Source organism: Schistocerca gregaria, chromosome 6 (assembly GCF_023897955.1).
Source record: "Schistocerca gregaria isolate iqSchGreg1 chromosome 6, iqSchGreg1.2, whole genome shotgun sequence".
Taxonomy (NCBI): Eukaryota; Metazoa; Arthropoda; class Insecta; order Orthoptera; family Acrididae; genus Schistocerca; species Schistocerca gregaria.
Genome location: NC_064925.1, coordinates 441,726,998 through 441,746,057, shown reverse-complemented (window position 1 = coordinate 441,746,057; position 19,060 = coordinate 441,726,998). Strand labels below are relative to the sequence as shown.

Here is a 19,060-nt window from a genome sequence, read left to right as displayed (position 1 = left end):
TTTGTTCTTTCTGTGCAAAATGTCCTAATATTGACACGGTACAATATTTAAACATCACCAAAGTTTCCCTTTACATTTTGCATATCTGTATCGACATCCCCTAAAAGTCTACAGTATCGAATACTTCAATATGTCCCAATATGTCCTGTAATGTTACACCGTACTGTACCGAAAGTCTAGGATGAATTTCGACCCCTGATACTCCTTCCGATAACAAAAAACGGATCACTGAACGTTGTACTTCTTTGGTGCAAATAGACAGCGGAGCAGCCATGATTAACAGCACGGCAGCGATAACGAAACTAACCTAGCAGCTTGACAATTGCAAAGATATTACAACAAATAAACAAAGCAGGCGTCATGAACGTAAAACGACAGTACTACCAAAATGAACAAATATGTAACTAAATTGCGGATTATACTTGACTTACCAACGTAAAAATTTCCGTTTCCCGACTTGTGTCACTTTTCCTGCCGGGTTGCAATATGGAGATCAGTTCTTTGGGTATGTTTTGATGTTTGATATAGAATTCGTTTGCTACTATTTCATCCTAATAGTCGGACAAATAATTTCGTGACGCTCCCTATCAGTGTTTCTCGATTTGTCGCGTGTTGGAACTGTGCATGACGTGTTTTCGGAGAATTAATGTTACATGTGCTATTGCGATTTAATTATCATCGAGAGCCACTTATCTGGACTTTCATTCAGATATCCTGACAAATTAAGTTTCCCTTGCCGATCTCTTTCCTGTGGCCTCTGAAGAGACTTTCAAACGCTAAGATCGTTATTAAAGCATTTATTAAATTCAAATAAACTTTTTCGGCAACGTTATGTTGCCACCTTCGGATCTTAGACATTCAGCATCTTTTTGATCAGTACAGTAAGTGGTGTTACATCACGCATGTACATGTCAATGTCGTGAAATTCAGCTCTTACAGTACTGCCGAAAAAGATGATGTCATGTCAGAAAGCATAAGATCCGAAGATGGCAACACAGCCTTGCCCAAACCGGTTATCTAAATCTAATAAATGCTTTACTAGCGATATTGGCGTTCGAAATTTTTTTCAGATTCCACACTACTGCAGATCGCCCCCAAGCCGATACAATGTCAGGAATATATAATCACTTTCCTGCTTAGAAGATTTTATGTCAACTTCCACTCAGCATTTAGCATACGGCCATTCGATGCGAAACGCACTACTTTCCTTCAGCAGTTAGTAAAACCTTTATGGGTTTCTTACTGCCATCAATTTCAAAACTAGCATAAATTGCAAATATCATACTCCTCGTTCTTAGCACGATCTTTTAGCGGAAAAAGTGGGACTTATTTTGACGCACCAGGCTGTGAGCACTATGGGACTTAAATTCTGAGGTCATCAGTCCCTTAGAACTTGGAACAACTTAAACCTAACTAACCTAAGGGCATCACACACCTCCATGCCCGAAGCAGGATTCGAACCTGCGACTGTAGCGGTCGCGCGGTTCCAGGCTGTAGCACCACAGTCCTTCATTCTGCATAGTGTGTCTGATGTCTTGTAAACGTGAGCTATTAGAACGGTCTGAGTTCAGGCGCTCATAGCACTGCACGCAGCCATAAGTCACGTTGGTGAACACATTTTGCACGCTTCTTCTGATTCACTTAAATTCAGTTTGATTTTGATTTGCAAATTATAAATCGTTGTGCAAAACACTGTGGGTTAGCTCGATAGGTAATTTTCTACAAAGCTCTCTGCAATTAGATCACATTACTAGTTTCATTCATGGACTTAAGTAATGTATATGAGAGGATATACTTTTAAAATTCAGGGCATATCCTACCTTATTTATACCGGTATTCTATTTACAAAACGTAGCACGGACGTTACACACTGAGTGTCGCTGTTACGCGTTGCCATGGTATTACTAACAGAGCCTCACGTTAAAACGCAAGTGCGCTTTTTCCCGCTATTTTCATTTACCTGGATCTGAAAGCCTCGCTCACCGAGGGATTTGCCATGGCAGGTGTTCGCTGGTGAAAGGTTTGCAGCGCGCGACAAAGCGGCGGAGCTGGAGGGCAATATTCCGGCGAAGAAAGCGCCTCTCTCCGAGGAATAATTAAGCCGCGTTTTGTCTCCGGCCCCCGTGTAGATTTACTCTATCGCAAACGTATTGATCAAATGAAAGGGGTGCGGAATGACGTGCGAGGACTGAAGACTAAATTAAAGGGGCTCGGAAGGAAATGAGTTAGAAAATTAAAACAGGGTCGGGATATCGATTATGCAGCGCTTTCATAAGGGGAAAGCGAGGTCGTCTTAGGCACTGCTATTAATAACAGGGCTGCAGTGACACTGATGGGTGCGCGACTTGCGCCTTTCTTCAGAATCTCGTCTTTTAGGTACCTCCCCTCGCCGTATTCTTGTGCTACATGAGTGACAAGGTCAAAATTCTCTTTATTTCAGCTACTGTCTGTGAAGATGCTGCTAACTACGACGGATAAATTTTTCTTCTTTGTTTTATTATGCTTCATTTTACTCTGTTCGTATATCTTTGATGGTTCCGTAATATGAAACGTTATTGTGTTTTGCTACATTACTTTCCTTGTAGCCGATTGTGCAAAAGTTTCAAAGCGAGTTTCATTACATTTGTAATACTTATGTGTAAAAGTATTGCAATACAAAGCACTGTTGTATGAACTAAAAATCGAGAGCGATATCGACAGCAGCAGTGCGGAGATGTATACATTCCGCTTTTAACCTGCGCAGGCCAGCCGCCGCGCATTGTCAGCTTTATTCCCTTCCAAGTGAAGCTATGGCCAAACCAAACAGGCTAAAGGAGTCTTGCTTACCTACCCATCTCCCCGCTGTACTACGCTACGCAGCAAATTATTCTGTACACTGGTGTAGTTTTATGAGTAGAATTTAGAATTTGAAAAGACTTTTCTTAGCTGATTATCGCTTGAGAAGGCTCGATGAAATACACATTCATTTTTGGTCACTCTAGGCCAGAAAATTATTGTGAATTTTATTTGTCCTTTTTTCACTTTTAGGCGTATTTCAGGCTTATTTATTTACTGCGGAATGAACAGTTTTCTCTGCAACTTCACTGTGTTTCGACTATTCTCAGCTCTAACCACCTGTAACACATGTTTTCTGCAGTAAGCAGAACCATCTCTGGGAGTAGAAATCCTTTGCACTAAGAACCTGAATATGTCTATCATACTGCAACGCCAACTAAGGCTTGGTTTTGAAAGTCTCGTTTCTGTAATCTTGGTGTGTTCCAGACAAATGACCGCAGTTATATCAATTTTAATTCCTTTTTCCAGGATGTTTACTGCGAGTTCGCTGAATACATTCAAAGTGGCGAAAATAGTTCATTCTAAATTCCTCAAATGCATTTTAGCACGAAGTTCGTTTTTCATATTTTGTTAATACGAAGAGTGGATGCCTGAAAGAAGCATATTATGCTTTCTTTGCTGTACGTTACATACCACAACTAAGTGGTTTTTAATATCGTTGAGCCATATTTTTTTCCTATTTCAGTCAATGTTTGCCCTAAATTTAGAATCCCTATATACTGCTAAATGGCCTCAAGTCCATAGCAGACATTCCACACACTTCCAAACGACTAAGTCGTTGTCCACTTTAAAAATATTTGTGGAGTGAGGAGACTGCTCGTCAAATTTACAAGCATGTCGTTCGATGCTCCAGGTTCCTCAATGCGTATTTAGTAACTTTTTAAAGAATTTGCCCGGTGAGACACTTCCGCTGTGCCTGTAGCTGCCTCATAAAAACATAACTTGGGCTTTTTTTCGTGGCTGGTATATATTCCCAAATTCTAAATTTCTCGTCAATCGCCTTTAACCCTAGAACACTAAAGAGGGGAAAATGTTACATTATTAGTAAAACTTTATAAATTTTACTACTCCATATTTTATTCAAACTAAGTCATAATTTATGGTTTATGCACTAGCTAATTGAAATTATAACGTCACCATTGGTATGTGACAAACAAAATACGTACTTTTGGCAGGCGCAGTAGGCTGAATGTGTCCCATGAAGCTTGCCAAGCTTATGGAAACCAAAGTTAGCCTGCTTCAACCACTATGCTTCAGTACACATGTACTCTTGTCTCCGTTGAGGGAGGCTGAGCTGTTTTAATGGTTGCAGCGTAGATAGGGTAGGCAGGCTAAAAGGAGAATTTGTATACCTTTAACGCAGTGTTGTGGCGTTCGCTCGATTTGTGTTGTAAAATCACGTTAGACAGAATCACACGAAAATTCACTGCCGCGTTCTTACGTTTCAGTCTCGGGTTAAGCTGAACTTCAAAGTGGACGTTATTAAACAAAAGGTTTCAGTGTGAGGGTACTGGGAGCTTCGTGGTATACATTAACAGCATGACAATGTACACACGAATGGACTGTGACTGTACTTGTGAGAACTGAACTGTTTGCACTCAACTAAGCTATACCAACTAATGTACTTAACAATATTGATCCCGTTTTACTACTCAATAAATTTGTAAGTAGGCTGTTTAGGTTTTTATATTGGCAACGCCACGTAGCGCTCTGTATGAAAATCACTGGCTGTGCCGTGTGCAGTCTGTAGCTGGTTTGCATTGTTGTCTGTCATTGTAGTGTTGAGCAGCGGCAGCTGGATGCTAACAGCGCGTAGCGTTGCGCAGTTGGAGGTGAGCCGCCACCAGTGGTGGACGTGGGGAGAGAGATGGCGGAGTTTTGAAATTTGTAAGACTGGATGTCATGAACTGCTATGTATATTATGACCATTAATGTAAATACATTGTTTGTTCTCTATTAAAATCTTTCATTTGTTAACTATCCCTATCAGTAGTTAGTGCCTTCCGTAGTTAGAATCTTTTATTTAGCTGGCAGTAGTGGCGCTCGCTGTATTCCAGTAGTTCGAGTAACGAAGATTTTTGTGAGGTAACTGATTTGTGAAAGGTATAGGTTAATGTTAGTCAGGGCCATTCTTTTGTAGGGATTATTGAAAGTCAGACTGCGTTGCGCTAAAAAAAAATAAATAAATAAATAAATAAATAAAAACAAATAAATAAAATTTAAAAAAATGTGTGTCAGTTTTAGCACAGCCATGTATAATTGTTCAAAGGGGACGTTTCAAATTAGACGAGCGTTAAAACATCAGATGTCGCCATGGAGACCTACAAACTGATTGTGACGTGTTGCCTGTTTTTCGCCAGAACTGTAAATTCGCGCCGGCTAGGGTGGCTGAGCGGTTCTGGATGCTACAGTCTGGAGCTGCGCGACCGCTACGGTAGCAGGTTCGAATCCTGCCTCTGGCAAGGTTGTGTGTGATATCCTTAGGTTAGTTAGGTTTAAGTAGTTCTACGTTCTAGGGGACTGATGACCTCAAAAGTTAAGTCCCATAGTGATCAGAGCCATTTGAACCATTTGTAAATTCACGTTCGTGGTTTCTGAAACGGTACGGCTGTAATATTGCGACCAGCGGGTCGAAATGTACTGTATACTATTTGAAATCTATGCACGTGACGATAAAATAGAATTGTGAGTGTAAGGAACTTTGTAACTGCGTACGTAGGAACTGGATCTACACAACTACTGCGTCCGACTAGCCTGTGGCCAAAGAAACACTAAGGAGGATAATATTGTGGCATAGAGAGTCATATACTAAGCAAAAGTGTCTATGGCAGTTTCACGTATGTTGGAGCTACCGTCATTGCGTGAGCAGCATGACCGTCGCAACGCCCACACACTCAGATGTGCTGCATCAAGACTCAAGGCATATCAAACTATATCGACTGCAATTTGTTTTGCTAAATAAAGGTAGTTTCTGTGAAGTAAGTTCGAAAATCAGTGTTGACACTGTTGAGTTCATTCTTAACAATAGATATTACTATTTGTCTTATTCATTTTTTTATTGTAGTAGTTGTTGCAGGTGCTTTACGTATTCTTTTGGAGGGTGTATTTTCGGGTATATGGACAATGTTTTTTCAGGCGTGTCTACGTGTTTTGGTTGCGGTATGTGCCAGCCAGCGTAAGTTGCGGCGTCCTCCATTAAATTCTGAGATCCACCCCATCATGGTAAAGCTGCTCGGCCGCTATTGGTGCAGGATACGCAGGAGGGGCAGGATTCGAACCTGTGACCGTAGCGGTCGCGTGGTTCCAGACTGTAGCGCTTAGAACCGCTCGGCCACCCCGGCCGGCTGACCAGACCAGAATTAGTCAAAACCAAAATTATTATCTGGAGGGAGTCAATGCAAAATTGAAAGCTGAGCCGGCCGTTGTGGCCTAGCGGTTCTAGGCGCTTCAGTCTGGAACTGCGCGACCGCTACGGTCACAGGTTCGAATCCTGCCTCGGGCCTGGAGGGGTGTGACGTCCTTAGGTTAGCTAGGTTTAAGTAGTTCTACGCTATAGGGGACTGATGACCTCAGATGTTAATTCCCATACTGCTCAGAGCCATTTGCACCATTATAAAGCTGAGAAGCGAAGTTTTGTTCATCTGAAGACAGACATGACATTCAACAGAGAATCTACATAGCACAGAACGTAAAGCGCGGAGATTCCCAGGCCAGGCGGGAAATCAGTATGTGAATGAAAAGGTAACCCAAAAAAGTTCTTAACTTTGTCATGTGTTTTCGAGAACTTGACCTTTATTTAAACGCGCAGCTACGAAATATTAAATTAGTGTGAAACAGTCACTCTCTCCAGTCACTGCAACTCGTAACAACTCCAGTGTCACGTGATGTACACTGGGCTGTACATCTCGTTGCCCCCCGGGTTTCGCGTAGTGGTGTCATGGCCCGATTGCTACGCACAGATAAAGGTGCGACGGCGCTAGCACATCACGATGCCGTTCCCAGTGTGGAAGTGTGCTCGTAACGCATAGACTCTCACTTATTGTGTATTTCACATTCGTGGGCATTTTTTGGTTAGTTGGCTGGGGAGGGGGAATCAAACAGCGAGGTCACCTGTCCCATCGGATTAGGGACGTATGGGAAGGAAGTCGGACGTGGCCCACAGAAAAACATAAATCAAAAATGCCGGACGCTGGATTGAACCGTCTACCTCCCGAATGCGAGTCCAGTGTACTAACCAACTAGCCACGTCACTCGGTGGCATGGTTTGTATGTTATACACACACACCAAATGATTTTGTGGTCTCATTGATCAACACAATCATACGCGCACTAAGCAGAATACGAGTATATGTACTGATGCTGAGTTTCGAGGCTCAAGAATAGAAAACGTATCCTGACATGTTATATAATTATTTTTATTTTGTTTTCGTGAGTGCCACATAGGTTACAAAAAGGCTCGTTAAACAAATTGTATAAATGCAGAACATTTACATTATATAGATGCATACGTTATGAAATTGAAGAGAAGTCTCTTGTATCATTTGACAATTCTTTTCACGTATGGGGCATAAGAGCTATCTGGTCGGAGAGGTCGATAAAGGTCTTTTCTCTGTTACAGTCTATGATCATGGCGGATGTACTTGTTTCTCTTTCCTTTTTGGGCAAGTTGGACGATTGAGTCATCATGTGCCGTGCTAACCATTAGAACGTCTCGTTTATTCTTCCACTTCAACTACAATTTTGTCTCCATTTGTTTGGGCTATGACGTCCCTTTTTTTCAATTAACTAACAGTCCATCCATTAATTCTGTTACCACTCTCCTTGCAACAAATAAGTCGTCCGTTCTTACTTTGTCAGTTGACGTCCACTAACATGAAGCTTGAAATCCGTAATCCCATATTGATGTCATTTGTCAGGCATGTATTGTCCAAAGTAAATACGTCAGCGTAATGATACGTTTCTTTGTTCTGGAGTATAGAATACCTTGAATGTCTTCCCCAGAATATCCAAAAGTTGTGAGAATTTGAAGAGCCTGTTTCTCGATCTCTTTCTTGCTCATTATTTGATAAATACAAAATCGAAAGTAACAACTGAAACCAGTTACGAATCATTGTTTTTGGAATTCCAAATAGCAGTATAACTTTGTTGTCGATGAAGTGTTCAAAATAAAGGATAGGAGGTAGTCCTTGAAGCTTTTGGACTACATTTGGATGAATACCAATGTTTACAGAGGAGAAAGTAAAATTAATTTAACCCCTTGCTACAGGTTCCCACTAGTTGCAGTTTGAAAGATTCACAAGACGAACGTAATCGTTAGGCTCAGAATCGGTTGATTCTGCATTATGTTCTTCATCACCCTCAGAACTCGAACTGGAACCGTCATCAGGCGAATTATTCGGGTCTTTAATAAAACATCGGAAAAACCTGTGACATCATCTTCAGGAAGATTAGTCCATATTTCAGCGATTTCTGCATATGAGAGGCCTCTGCTAGCCATTTAAGTTTAAAATCTGAAATGAAATACATGTGTTACACTAAAAAACAAAATGCCGACGTGAGGTCATTTTGTTCCACGATGCAAAGTTACTTCCATTGACCAAATGACCACATGTGGACGTATAATTAAATACATAAAAAAATATAAAATAACAAGATTAGAATAACAGAGGAGATCACATGAAAAAAATTATCGATTCAAATGAAAAAAAAAAAGATTTAAGTGTTTGGTCCCACATATCCAGTAATAAATGCAGCAAGGCGTTCAACATGTTTAAAATAACTCACCATGAAAGGTATGCATTATAACCGACCATCTTCCATATTTCTGTTTTTATGTAGTATCGTCTTCGTCGGGATCTTTGGAATTATATCTGTGGCACTTTGATGCATTTCCGTGTCTTCATAGCTCCTTCGGGTACACGAATGTATCTATGTAAGGTCTTTGGGGTGAGAGCACCGTGAGGGTTTGGTCGCCAAACATGACATTGTTGGTTTGAAGGAAAACAAGGCGCTGTGCTTCAGGATATTCTGTTTGGGCTGCCCTGGAATGAAGATATATTTTTCTCATGAGAGAGAGCCTTGCTTGAAGGCAGCAAAGAGCTAGTACTCACAAAGTGATTATAGCAAGCCATAAGCAGCTCTCAATACGCTTTTCCTATTCTGCAACAAAAGATAATGTTTCTTTATTTTACAACCCGGCAGACCTTTTGCGTTCTCGCGAGAGGTTGGACAGTGTTGTGCATCTGCACTGAAAGATCGATATGTCGTCAGGACCAAATACTATGAGGGTTATTCGGAAAGTAAGGAACGATCGGTCGCGAAATGGAAACCACAGTGAAAATCCGATGACGTTTTGCACAGGTGTGTTGGGCAGTGTCTCTAGTATGCCCTTCGATCGCATTACATCGTTCTTTTTAGTTATGAGCACACAGGAAGCTCATAAAGATACCTAGAACAATAGTGTCTCCCGCCAAGTTCGAGGGCCTGGTGAGAAATTTCGCCTGAAGCTATGCAGCCAACATTACATAACTGTCGTGCGGTTTCTTCTGTCAGAAAATTCTCATCCGCAATCTGCAGTGGCAATGTAATGCTTCTGCATCGTTTTCAATTGAAAATGTTTGATTGCCCACAATACAGCCCTTAATTTTCTCCCTCTTGAGTTTCACCTCTGCTCACATGAACCGCTGGCTTTGAATACAACATTTTGGCACAGACAACGCGCTGTGGGCCAGCGTAGAAAATTGCCAGAAAGCACTGGCGGCTGTCTTCTATAACGAGGGTATTGGAAAATTGGTACAACTATACGACAAATGTTTAAGTCGGATAGGCGACAATGGAGATAAGTAGCTGGAAGTTGTAGCTAACAGTTAGTAACAAATAAAAGCAGTTTTGATTTTCACTGTGGTTTCCATTTCGTGACCTATGGTTCCTTACTTTCCGAATAGCCCTCGTGTATAGGTATGGTGCGCAAACAGATTTTGCTATTCCATCACAGGCTGACGGATTTCACGGCGTCCCGATGGGGGTAATGCGTAGACAGGACGAAGGAAATTTAACTCCGAGCGCCCTTATGCGAATCTGTCTTGGTCCGTACGCTTCGTAGTGACTCCTTGCCCTCAGTTTTTGAGCGTAAGTTGTCCTACTGAATCTGGGGAGGTTGTACTTGTAATAAACGTGACCGACGTTTGGGGTAGTAAGATAAAAGTAACGTTATTAAAGCTGATCAGCGCATTTTTACATAGGTAATTTTATGTGGCGAGAACAATCTTGTGTTGTAGATAGACTTCTTCATAGGTTCACAAGCTTTTCTTAAAGGGTTATGGGCCAAATCTTGCTTCGATATGAATCTTTTTGTGCACATTTACCTCTTAATGTGAATAATGATTTAGATAGCCAGTTGCGTGCCTAGTACAGTTTAGACTGCATTTATTTTAAATACGAAGAGAAGAAAATAATGTGTTTAGAGCAAAGCAAAGCTCACAAACATTTCCCACTGATGTCTGAATGATATTTCGGACATTTGACTGTACAAATCCTTTAATTTTTATTTTACTGTCACAATTTCGACATTGCGCCATTATCAAGTACAAAAACTTTGGGTACAATTATACTTTCTTATGTGAAGTCACCGTCAAGATCTTGTGAACTTGGTGTCCCAGCGTGCAGGTAAGTATAAAATGAATGAAATGTATGGCAAACAGAAAGAAAACATGTTTTTCAGCCGTCAGACAACTGAGCCACAGAATGAACTCCAATACAGTAGTTACATGTGGAGTGAACATGGTTTCCAAATACATTTCTGTGATTTTGTACTTATCTACATACTGGGACATCAAGTTCAATAGGTCTTGACAATGATTTCACTTTACAAAGTCTAGTTATACCCAACACTGTTTTACTTGATAATGGAATGGTTCAAATGGCTCTGAGCACTATGGGACTTAACATCTGAGGTCATCAGTCTCCTAGAACTTAGAACTGCTTATACCTAACAAACCTAAGCACACCACACACATCTGTGTCCGAGACAGGTTTCGAACCTACGACCGTAACGGTCGAGCGGTTCCGGACTGAAGCTCCTAGAACCCCTCGGCCACACCGGTCGGCTGATAATGGATTAATGCCGAAATTATAGTAGTAAAATAAAAATTAAAGAATATGTACAGCCAAATGGCGGAATTATCATTCAAACATTATTACATGAGTTTGGTACGAAAACCTGAAGAAAGTTACCTCTTAAATAGAACCTTGACATAATTTCCCTCGTAGTAATAATTAGTGGCACCAACAACACTTGAATGTCGTTTCTCAGTTGCGACAAACAATCTTAGGAGGAATAATGTTAATAATAATATCGACCGTAGCGGAGTATTTGCAAGGTTACCGAGCGAGTTCACGTAGTTGTCGCAGGCCATATATCACGTGGTCTAGTGCCCAGTGCACTGGACAAGCCACCTGCGTGGGAACAGCAACAGAGCATACCAGAGAGTTCGTCGCCGGCCTACCTTTGTGTCTACTGTGCGAGCGTGTGGGCGGCGGGGAGGCCGTTGGGCGGCAGCGGGCGGCGGCGCTGGACGTCGTGCTGGAGGCGGCGGGGGCGGAGGCGGCTGCCTCCTTGGCAGCCGGGCCGGGCCCGGAGCAATCTGCTGCCGACTCCTCCTTCACCAGCTTAGGTTCCATACGCTTCTGCAACAAGCCGCCGACAGCATCCTCTTAGTTACGCCCTTCCAGGGAAGTGTCATTTAGTAACAGTCAGTGCTTTGCTAAGGGTTGGCCAGTTCTTCATATCTAGCAGTAATCATTTTATTCCCACTTAGCTACAACTTTTCGTATCCCCATAATCCTCGGAGAATCCGTTCTTTGTTTATCCAGATATTAAAGAAGATGAGTTCCAGAAATGTTCAAATGGCTCTGAGTACTATGGGAATTAACTTCTAAGGTCATCAGTCCCCTAGAACTTAAAACTAATTAAAGCTAACTAACCTAAGGTCATCACACACATCCATGCCCGAGGAAGGAATCGAACCTGCAACCGTAGCGGTCGCGCGGTTCCAGACTGCAGCGCCTAGAACCGCTCGGCCACCCCGGCCGGCCAGAAATGTTACCATCAGTGGCAGATGCGCTGGGAAAAGTGTGTGCACTCAGAAGGGAACTACTGTGAAGGAGACAATGCTAACCTTGACTAAAACGGTAAGCAACATTTTCTTTCACATCAGTCTCATTACTTTATTGTCAAGCCTTGTATATATTAAGATGGAATGATGACACTGATGTCGTTGGCGTTTTATGACTACCACAAGAAAAGACTTAATACTTATGCGAAGTTCTAAACTTTTAATAAAAATAATGAAAATATTAGAATATTCTGTTTGCAGACTGATGGATATTTCTTTGCGGTCTCCCGTGTTTAATATGAAGCGGGAGATGGAATGGACCGAAAGGATGCCGATGGCCTCTGAGAGCAGGCAGCCGGCGAACCAGCACTGCCGCCTCACTCGGGCGGCGCCAGGTGTTGGCGTGCCAAACGTACGGTGCTGCGGGGCGCGGGGCGGCCGCTCGTATGTTTTAACGATGCGGACCAGGGGCGGGTGGCGGACGCCCCAGCTGCTGGCGGCGGCAACGCCACCTGATGCCAGTGGGGACGGATACTCTCTTCAGGAGCAGCCGAGAAAGCTCCAAAACAAGCTGATACACCAGAGAACTCAGACCACCACCTACCGTAAAATGGGGTGAATAGAAACACGAAAAACTGATAATTTTGTGAAGAAGAATGGGTCTTGTGTCTAACTTTAAACGTATAATTAGTCTTGGGACCTGTCTCTTTGTATCATAAAAAGATAACTTCTTGAATACAAACAGAATAGAAACAGCAGTGTTAATCTCTTTATTGTTACCATTGGTCGTTTAGGTTAATACGGAAAAGTCAAAATCTGTTTTGGTTCTAGGAGAATAAGAAACAATGTTTAACTTGTTGAAAAAAGTTTTATTCGGCATAAAATTAAGAATATGCATGTAATGCGATTTTTTATTCTGTTTTCCAAATAAGCAGTATTGTATCTCTAATACTCGTTATTGTATCGTTAAACGTGGTTAGCTTGTTAATACATTATGTTCCTAACATCTTTAAAAGTGATCATGTGTTTCGCTTTGAGAGTCATGTATACCCCAGAAATAATGGACAGCTTTCGCAAAACATCTCGTTGGCTAAACATGTCTTCTGATCTGTTAAAATCGACGATTTTAATCGACCTAGATTTTTACAAAAAGACTTTGTGGTCTTAACGAAAAATATTACATGTATACAATCTAAATGATTTTTACTTTTCCTTATACCTTTATCACTGCATAATCTCCTGGGTGGAGAACATTCCGAAGCAGTTGTTCATTCCAATGAAAGTTTTGGCTCTTCTTTGAGGAAACACCAAAAGTTGCTATTTCTATTCACCCAGAAATTCCGGGCACCTTTTTCAACTGACCGTAACACAACTCAGATTTAAGTAGTAGTAGTAGTAGTCGTCGTAGTACTAGTAGTAGTAGCTTTATTCACCTGTAGATCTCTTTTTACAAGGCTACAGGACATGTCAAAGTACTTACAAGTTTGGACCAATTTACAATAAGCTAATTCGTATACACATACATTTACAGACTTTTAGTTAGAAGCAATCATTAGGTTTACTCCTGGTATACAATACATTTTTTACAAATAACTCATTAAATAATGTAATGCCACACTGTTCACTCAATCTCACTATCAGTCGCTGCACACAGTATACATACATTGTTTCATAACACTCACTACACACAGACACAACACACACACACACACACACACACACACACACACACACACACACACACACAACACACACACACTGGTGATCTCAGGGACATTTTCTGAATTAGAACTTCTCATTTGCTATCCTGAAAAACCGAGTCAGCATCCTGTAATGAGGGAGATGTTGAGCTCATAAAGAGGAATAGGTGTTAGTATTGCATAGCTTGGGGGAAAGGTTTTCTAGAAAGGAAAAAAGAAGGGAAGAAACATAATGTGAAGGTGTTATGTGGAATATTGGATCTTTTATAATCATTACTATTATTTATTTGTATAACATTTTTTATCGAACCCCTACTCTGTTTTTTCTAAGTAATCCTTCAATGTATAAAATGTATTGCATAACAGGTAGTTTATAGCTACCTTTTTAAATAAGTGTATTTTTACAATTTCTTTTATCTCTTTTGGTAATTTATTGTAGAGTTTTATTCCTTGGTAGAAAATGCTATTTTGAGTTTTATGTTTATTTTTCCTTGGTAAATGTAAGTTGAGTGTAGCTCTTGTTGCATGGTCATGGACAGAGGTGTTTGTGCAGTAATTGCTAATGCCATTTTTGATGTGTACAACTGACTGAAAAATGTATTCACATGGAGTAGTTAAAATCTCCAGGGTTTTGAACAGATCTTTACAACGAGCTTGACTAGTATTTACGGTTATTATTCTTATGGCTCTTTTCTGGGGTTTGAAAATTGTGTTCATATTTTGTGCATTTGTTCCCAAAAAACGAATCCCATAGCTAAGAATTGAGTGTACATATGAATAATATGCAACTAAAAGACACTGCATGTTACACACTTATGATAGGATTCTAAGGGCATAACAAGCTGATGACATTTTGTTTGCAATTACCTTTGTGTGTTCACACCACTTCAACTGAGAATCAATACTTATTCCTAGAAATTTTGCATTTGTTATGTAGTCTATAAAGGTGCCATCTACATTTAATTTAACATTGTCATTTTTCCTCTACAAATGGAAATTCATGGCATTAGTTTGCTCTATATTCAATGTCACTTTATTGCTTATTGACCAATCATAAACTTCCTTGAGAGTTTCATTTGCTTTCTCTGCAAGGACTTCTCTTGTTTGTTCAGTGACTATAATATTGCTATCATCAGCAAGGAGAATTTTTTCACAATGAGTGACACTATTGGGAAAGTCATTGATGTATACCAGGAATAGTATTGGTCCCAAACTGCTACCTTGGGGAACCCCTATATTAATGTATTTTGGTTGTTTTACTAAATGTTTAGATCTATCTGAAGCGTGTGCTATCTCTACTCTTTGTACCCTCTCTGCTAGGTATGATCGAAACAAGTCATTAGCTACCCCTTTTATTTCTAATGCTTCTAAGTTATTTAATAGAATCTTGTGGTCCACTGTATCAAAGGCTTTAGAAAGATCCAAAAGTATGCCTGTGACACACTCATCTTTATCAGGAGCATCAAGTACAACTTCTGTGAATTCTACTATGGCTGACTCTGTATTTTTGCCACTTCAGAAACCAAACTACGATTCACTTAAAAGATTGTATTTGTTCAAGTAATTCATTACTCTGTCTTTCATAATTGCTTCTATTATTCTTAAGAATGGTGACAGCAGGCAAATGAGCCAGTAATTTTCTGTGTCTTCTGCATCACCTTTCTTAAGCAAAGGTACAACTACTGCCTGTTTCAATTGCTCTGGAAATGTCCTGATGTGAAGGATTCATTTATTTGTTGAGGGGCCTTGTATAACCCTTATGCATTGTTTCAGTACACACATTGGTACTTCATCCAATCCTACTGACTTTATTTTTTAGTTTTTGAACAGTTTTTTGAATTCATTCTCTGTGGTTGGAAGTAACGTTATTGTATTTAGTGCAACATTATTTACAGGTGTTATACTTGTTTTGGGGAATTTTTGCTGTAACGTATCTGCAATACTTGAAAATGGTCGTTTATTACCCTATCCCACTCCCTTATCAGTATGCTATTCTGCGTTTGTTTGCCTTTCCCTGTTTTCTTTTTTATAACATGCTAGACTGCTTTGCTTTTATTCTCTGCATTATATATTATTTTGTCACTAAATGACTTTTTTTGCACCAAACAGCTTCCTTACATCATTCTGTGTCTCTGATAGAAATTTAAGAATTCTGGATCATTGCCAATCTTTTTCATGGAACTGAGGTGTTTAAGTGTTTGGGAGCACTTCTTAATACCTGCTGTTATCCATTTGTTTTTGTGAGATGTTTAAACAGACATGCATAGTTTTGGAAATGACTTTTCAAGATTCAATTTAAACAAAGTGGAGAATTTAGAGTATTTCATATTCACATTGGTTTTCTTATACACTTCATCCCAACTTTCTTTTGCTAGTCGTTTTGAAAAATCTTTTATTTTTATTTCTTACAGATATCGCTTGTAGGTTTGTAGTTTAGGGAATGATTCGATGTCTGATTGTACTATTGTTATTTGAAAGAGATGGTCTGATAGTACGAAACCTTTTACAGCTACATCACATTTTTCCCTGTTCATATTTGTGACCACATGGTGAATTACTGATGCAGTCATTGTGGCAACCATTGTTGCAGTATTGATCAATAGGGATATGCCAAAACTTTGAAATATATCTAAGAAGGTGCTGCAGGATTCATTTATGATATTAGTGTTGATGTTAATGTCCACAAACAGATTTATGTTGACCTTTGTACTTGAGACTATCTAGAACTTCTGTTAATTTATTGACAAAAGTGTCCACTCTACCACTGGGAGAGCTATACATCCACAAAATAATTAATTTCTTCTTGATATCAAGCCCTGTTAATTCAATAGCTGATATTGCAAAGTGTTTGTCGTCACCTACTGTACTGAGGGCATGTCTTGATTTGAACTGTGTTTCTTTTCCGATATAAATTCATGATCCTATACCCCTTGAAGCGGTTCTGCTGTAAGAGTTGCCCGTTGATACAATGATAATACTAAGTGTTGGATTTCTGTGTCTCTGCACCAGTGCTCAGTAACACAAACTACTGTGCAGTTCAAGGATTGGAGTTCAACTTCTTATAGTTGTATTTTATACTTTAAAATCGAACACTGGATTAGTGAAACGGAATTGCAAATATGGTTTCCAGGTACTAAATTTAAACACAATTTAGATTGATATTTACAGATGAAGTTCCACATATGCAACTTCACCACATCTGAAGTTTGTCATAGAGTGGAAAAAAACAACTGACTGTCACGATTTCGAAATTTGTAATGTCCCTGTTAGAATCGTTCACTACCACCCTAGACAAAAAAATTTCCAATGATATTACCATTTGTCGTCGGACACAATGGCATAGAAGTTTTTCGGAAGTTTCTTTCTGTTCTAACATTTACGGCACTTCTTAGGTCAGGCGCCTATATGAGGATATTATGTAATTATTGATATTAGTATCGATACATTTCTATCGATACCAGTGCTATGGTTACAATATCGAAACCAACTATAGGATATTTTCATCGTATTGTAGGCCAAGAGAAGATCCAGTAGAAATCCTTGGATAATGCACTTAGGACTGAATCTAACTGAATCAAGCGGAAAATATAAAAACGTAGCATACGAAGCTGGCAAAGGAGAATATTACTATCTATAAAACTAGATTGACAGGAAACGTACACAAGCGAAAGAGGAATAGACGAGAAATGCAAGGCTGTAAAGCATTCATGACTCCGGGAAAGGTAGATATAGCCTATAGGAAAATTAGAGAGACATTTGGAGAAAAATCAGCTGAACGAACAGTAAGAAGTCAGATGGCAAGCCAGTACTAAGGAAATACGGGTAGGCGACGGTAAAAGAGTGTCCATAGAGGATGTATAGAAAGCAAATAAAATCTTTACAGAAAGAGACGAGGAAGTAGATGAATATGAGATGGGAGATACAATGCTGAGAGAAGAATTTGCCAGAACTCTGAAGGATCTAAGTTCCCTGGAGTAGACTACCTGTTCTCAGAATTATTGAGATCACTGGGAGGGCTCGCCATGACAAGGCTATACCTGCTCTTATACGAGACAGGAGGCAAGTGAAATAGTCCTTCAAGAAGAATGTAATAATTTCTATTTCAAAGAAAATAGGTGCTGAGAGGAGTGAAAATAACCGACCAGCAAAGATATTTAATGGTTACAAAATACCGACACGAATGAGTTACACAAGAATGGAAAAACTGATAAAAGCCAACCTTGGGCAAGACTGAGTTCCGGTTCTAGGGAAATGTAGGAACGTTGCCCCTATGAGAAGACGTATTGAAAAAAGACAAATGTATCTTTATAACTATTCATGAGATAACTTCCGATTGGCTATTAAAAATGAAGAAATATTTGTTGTATCATGGCGCTTGCATGGTTGGAAAAGGTGACTTTCAAGGTCACGTTTCTGGGGCCCTTCAGTGGCGAGTATTTCGTGCAAAGCGTTTATTGTTTCCGTTGCTACGATTTCACGTTCGCACTAGCAAAAGGAAACTTGAATAAAAGTCTATAATGATGAGCCACATCTCTCTCTGGGAAAGTGGACTACGAAGTCTACATGAATGCGTTCCAATAAGTGCTACAGCGTCGGCCACCTGTTAAACCATTGCGGGGATGCTGGCTGGTTTGATGTGTACGTTTCACAGGAGTGTGCTGTCCTCTCATGTCCTGCAAGATACCAGGTCATTAGGCAATCCTCCTATAGTTTTCTGACATCAGATGAACAAGTTATAAGTACCCATTATAAAGTGTAAAACTGGCTCTGGATAAATGCTGGTGTCCTCAAAACAGTTGAGTACCATAACACCAAGTACACTTTCAGATACAAAACCATTACCATCTGGAATCATGTTACCTAAGTGATGATCTGAGTAGAAGAAATTAGTTTTGCAGATGACATTGTAAGTCTGCAAGGGATATCCAGTTGAATGCATAGTGTCGTAAAGAGAAGGTATAAGATAGACTCCACCAACGAAAAGCTAGGTAACGGAGTGTAAACGAATGAAGTGTGTGTTGCTGGAAAAAGTAAAATTTTGAAAAAAATCGGTCAAATGTTATATGAAACGATCCGTCTACAAGTGGGAAACAAAATACTTAAGAGAAACAACAGACGCTCATTTGCTTTACATAATTAATAAATCACTCAAAAGTCTGTCAACTGTTTCTCTAATCTAATTCATTTCTCACTTTTAGACGAATCATTTCACAAAATATTTCACAGATTATTTTACGTAATTCTATTTCATTTTCAACTTTTGTGGAAGAAACATAACCTTAACTGCACCTTAAATGCTGTCCTAGCGTCTTCTATTTCGAAATGTCCTGAATTTAGTAACTGATTTAAATGAATCCATTTTGACAGTTAAATATACATCACTGTAAATTTTTATGTCCAAAATTGCTAGGC

General features: G+C 39.9%; 1 protein-coding gene across 1 annotated transcript in view; it reads right to left on the bottom strand.

Moving 5' to 3' along the window:
- LOC126278302 (protein CBFA2T1-like) overlaps positions 1-19,060 on the bottom strand; it is a 1,072,749-nt gene that overhangs the window by 531,763 nt on the left and 521,926 nt on the right. The window contains exon 2 of the mRNA XM_049978315.1: positions 11,340-11,520. Coding sequence (XP_049834272.1) covers positions 11,340-11,514 — 175 coding nt within the window. The 5' untranslated portion in view covers positions 11,515-11,520. The remainder of the gene's footprint in view (positions 1-11,339; positions 11,521-19,060) is intronic.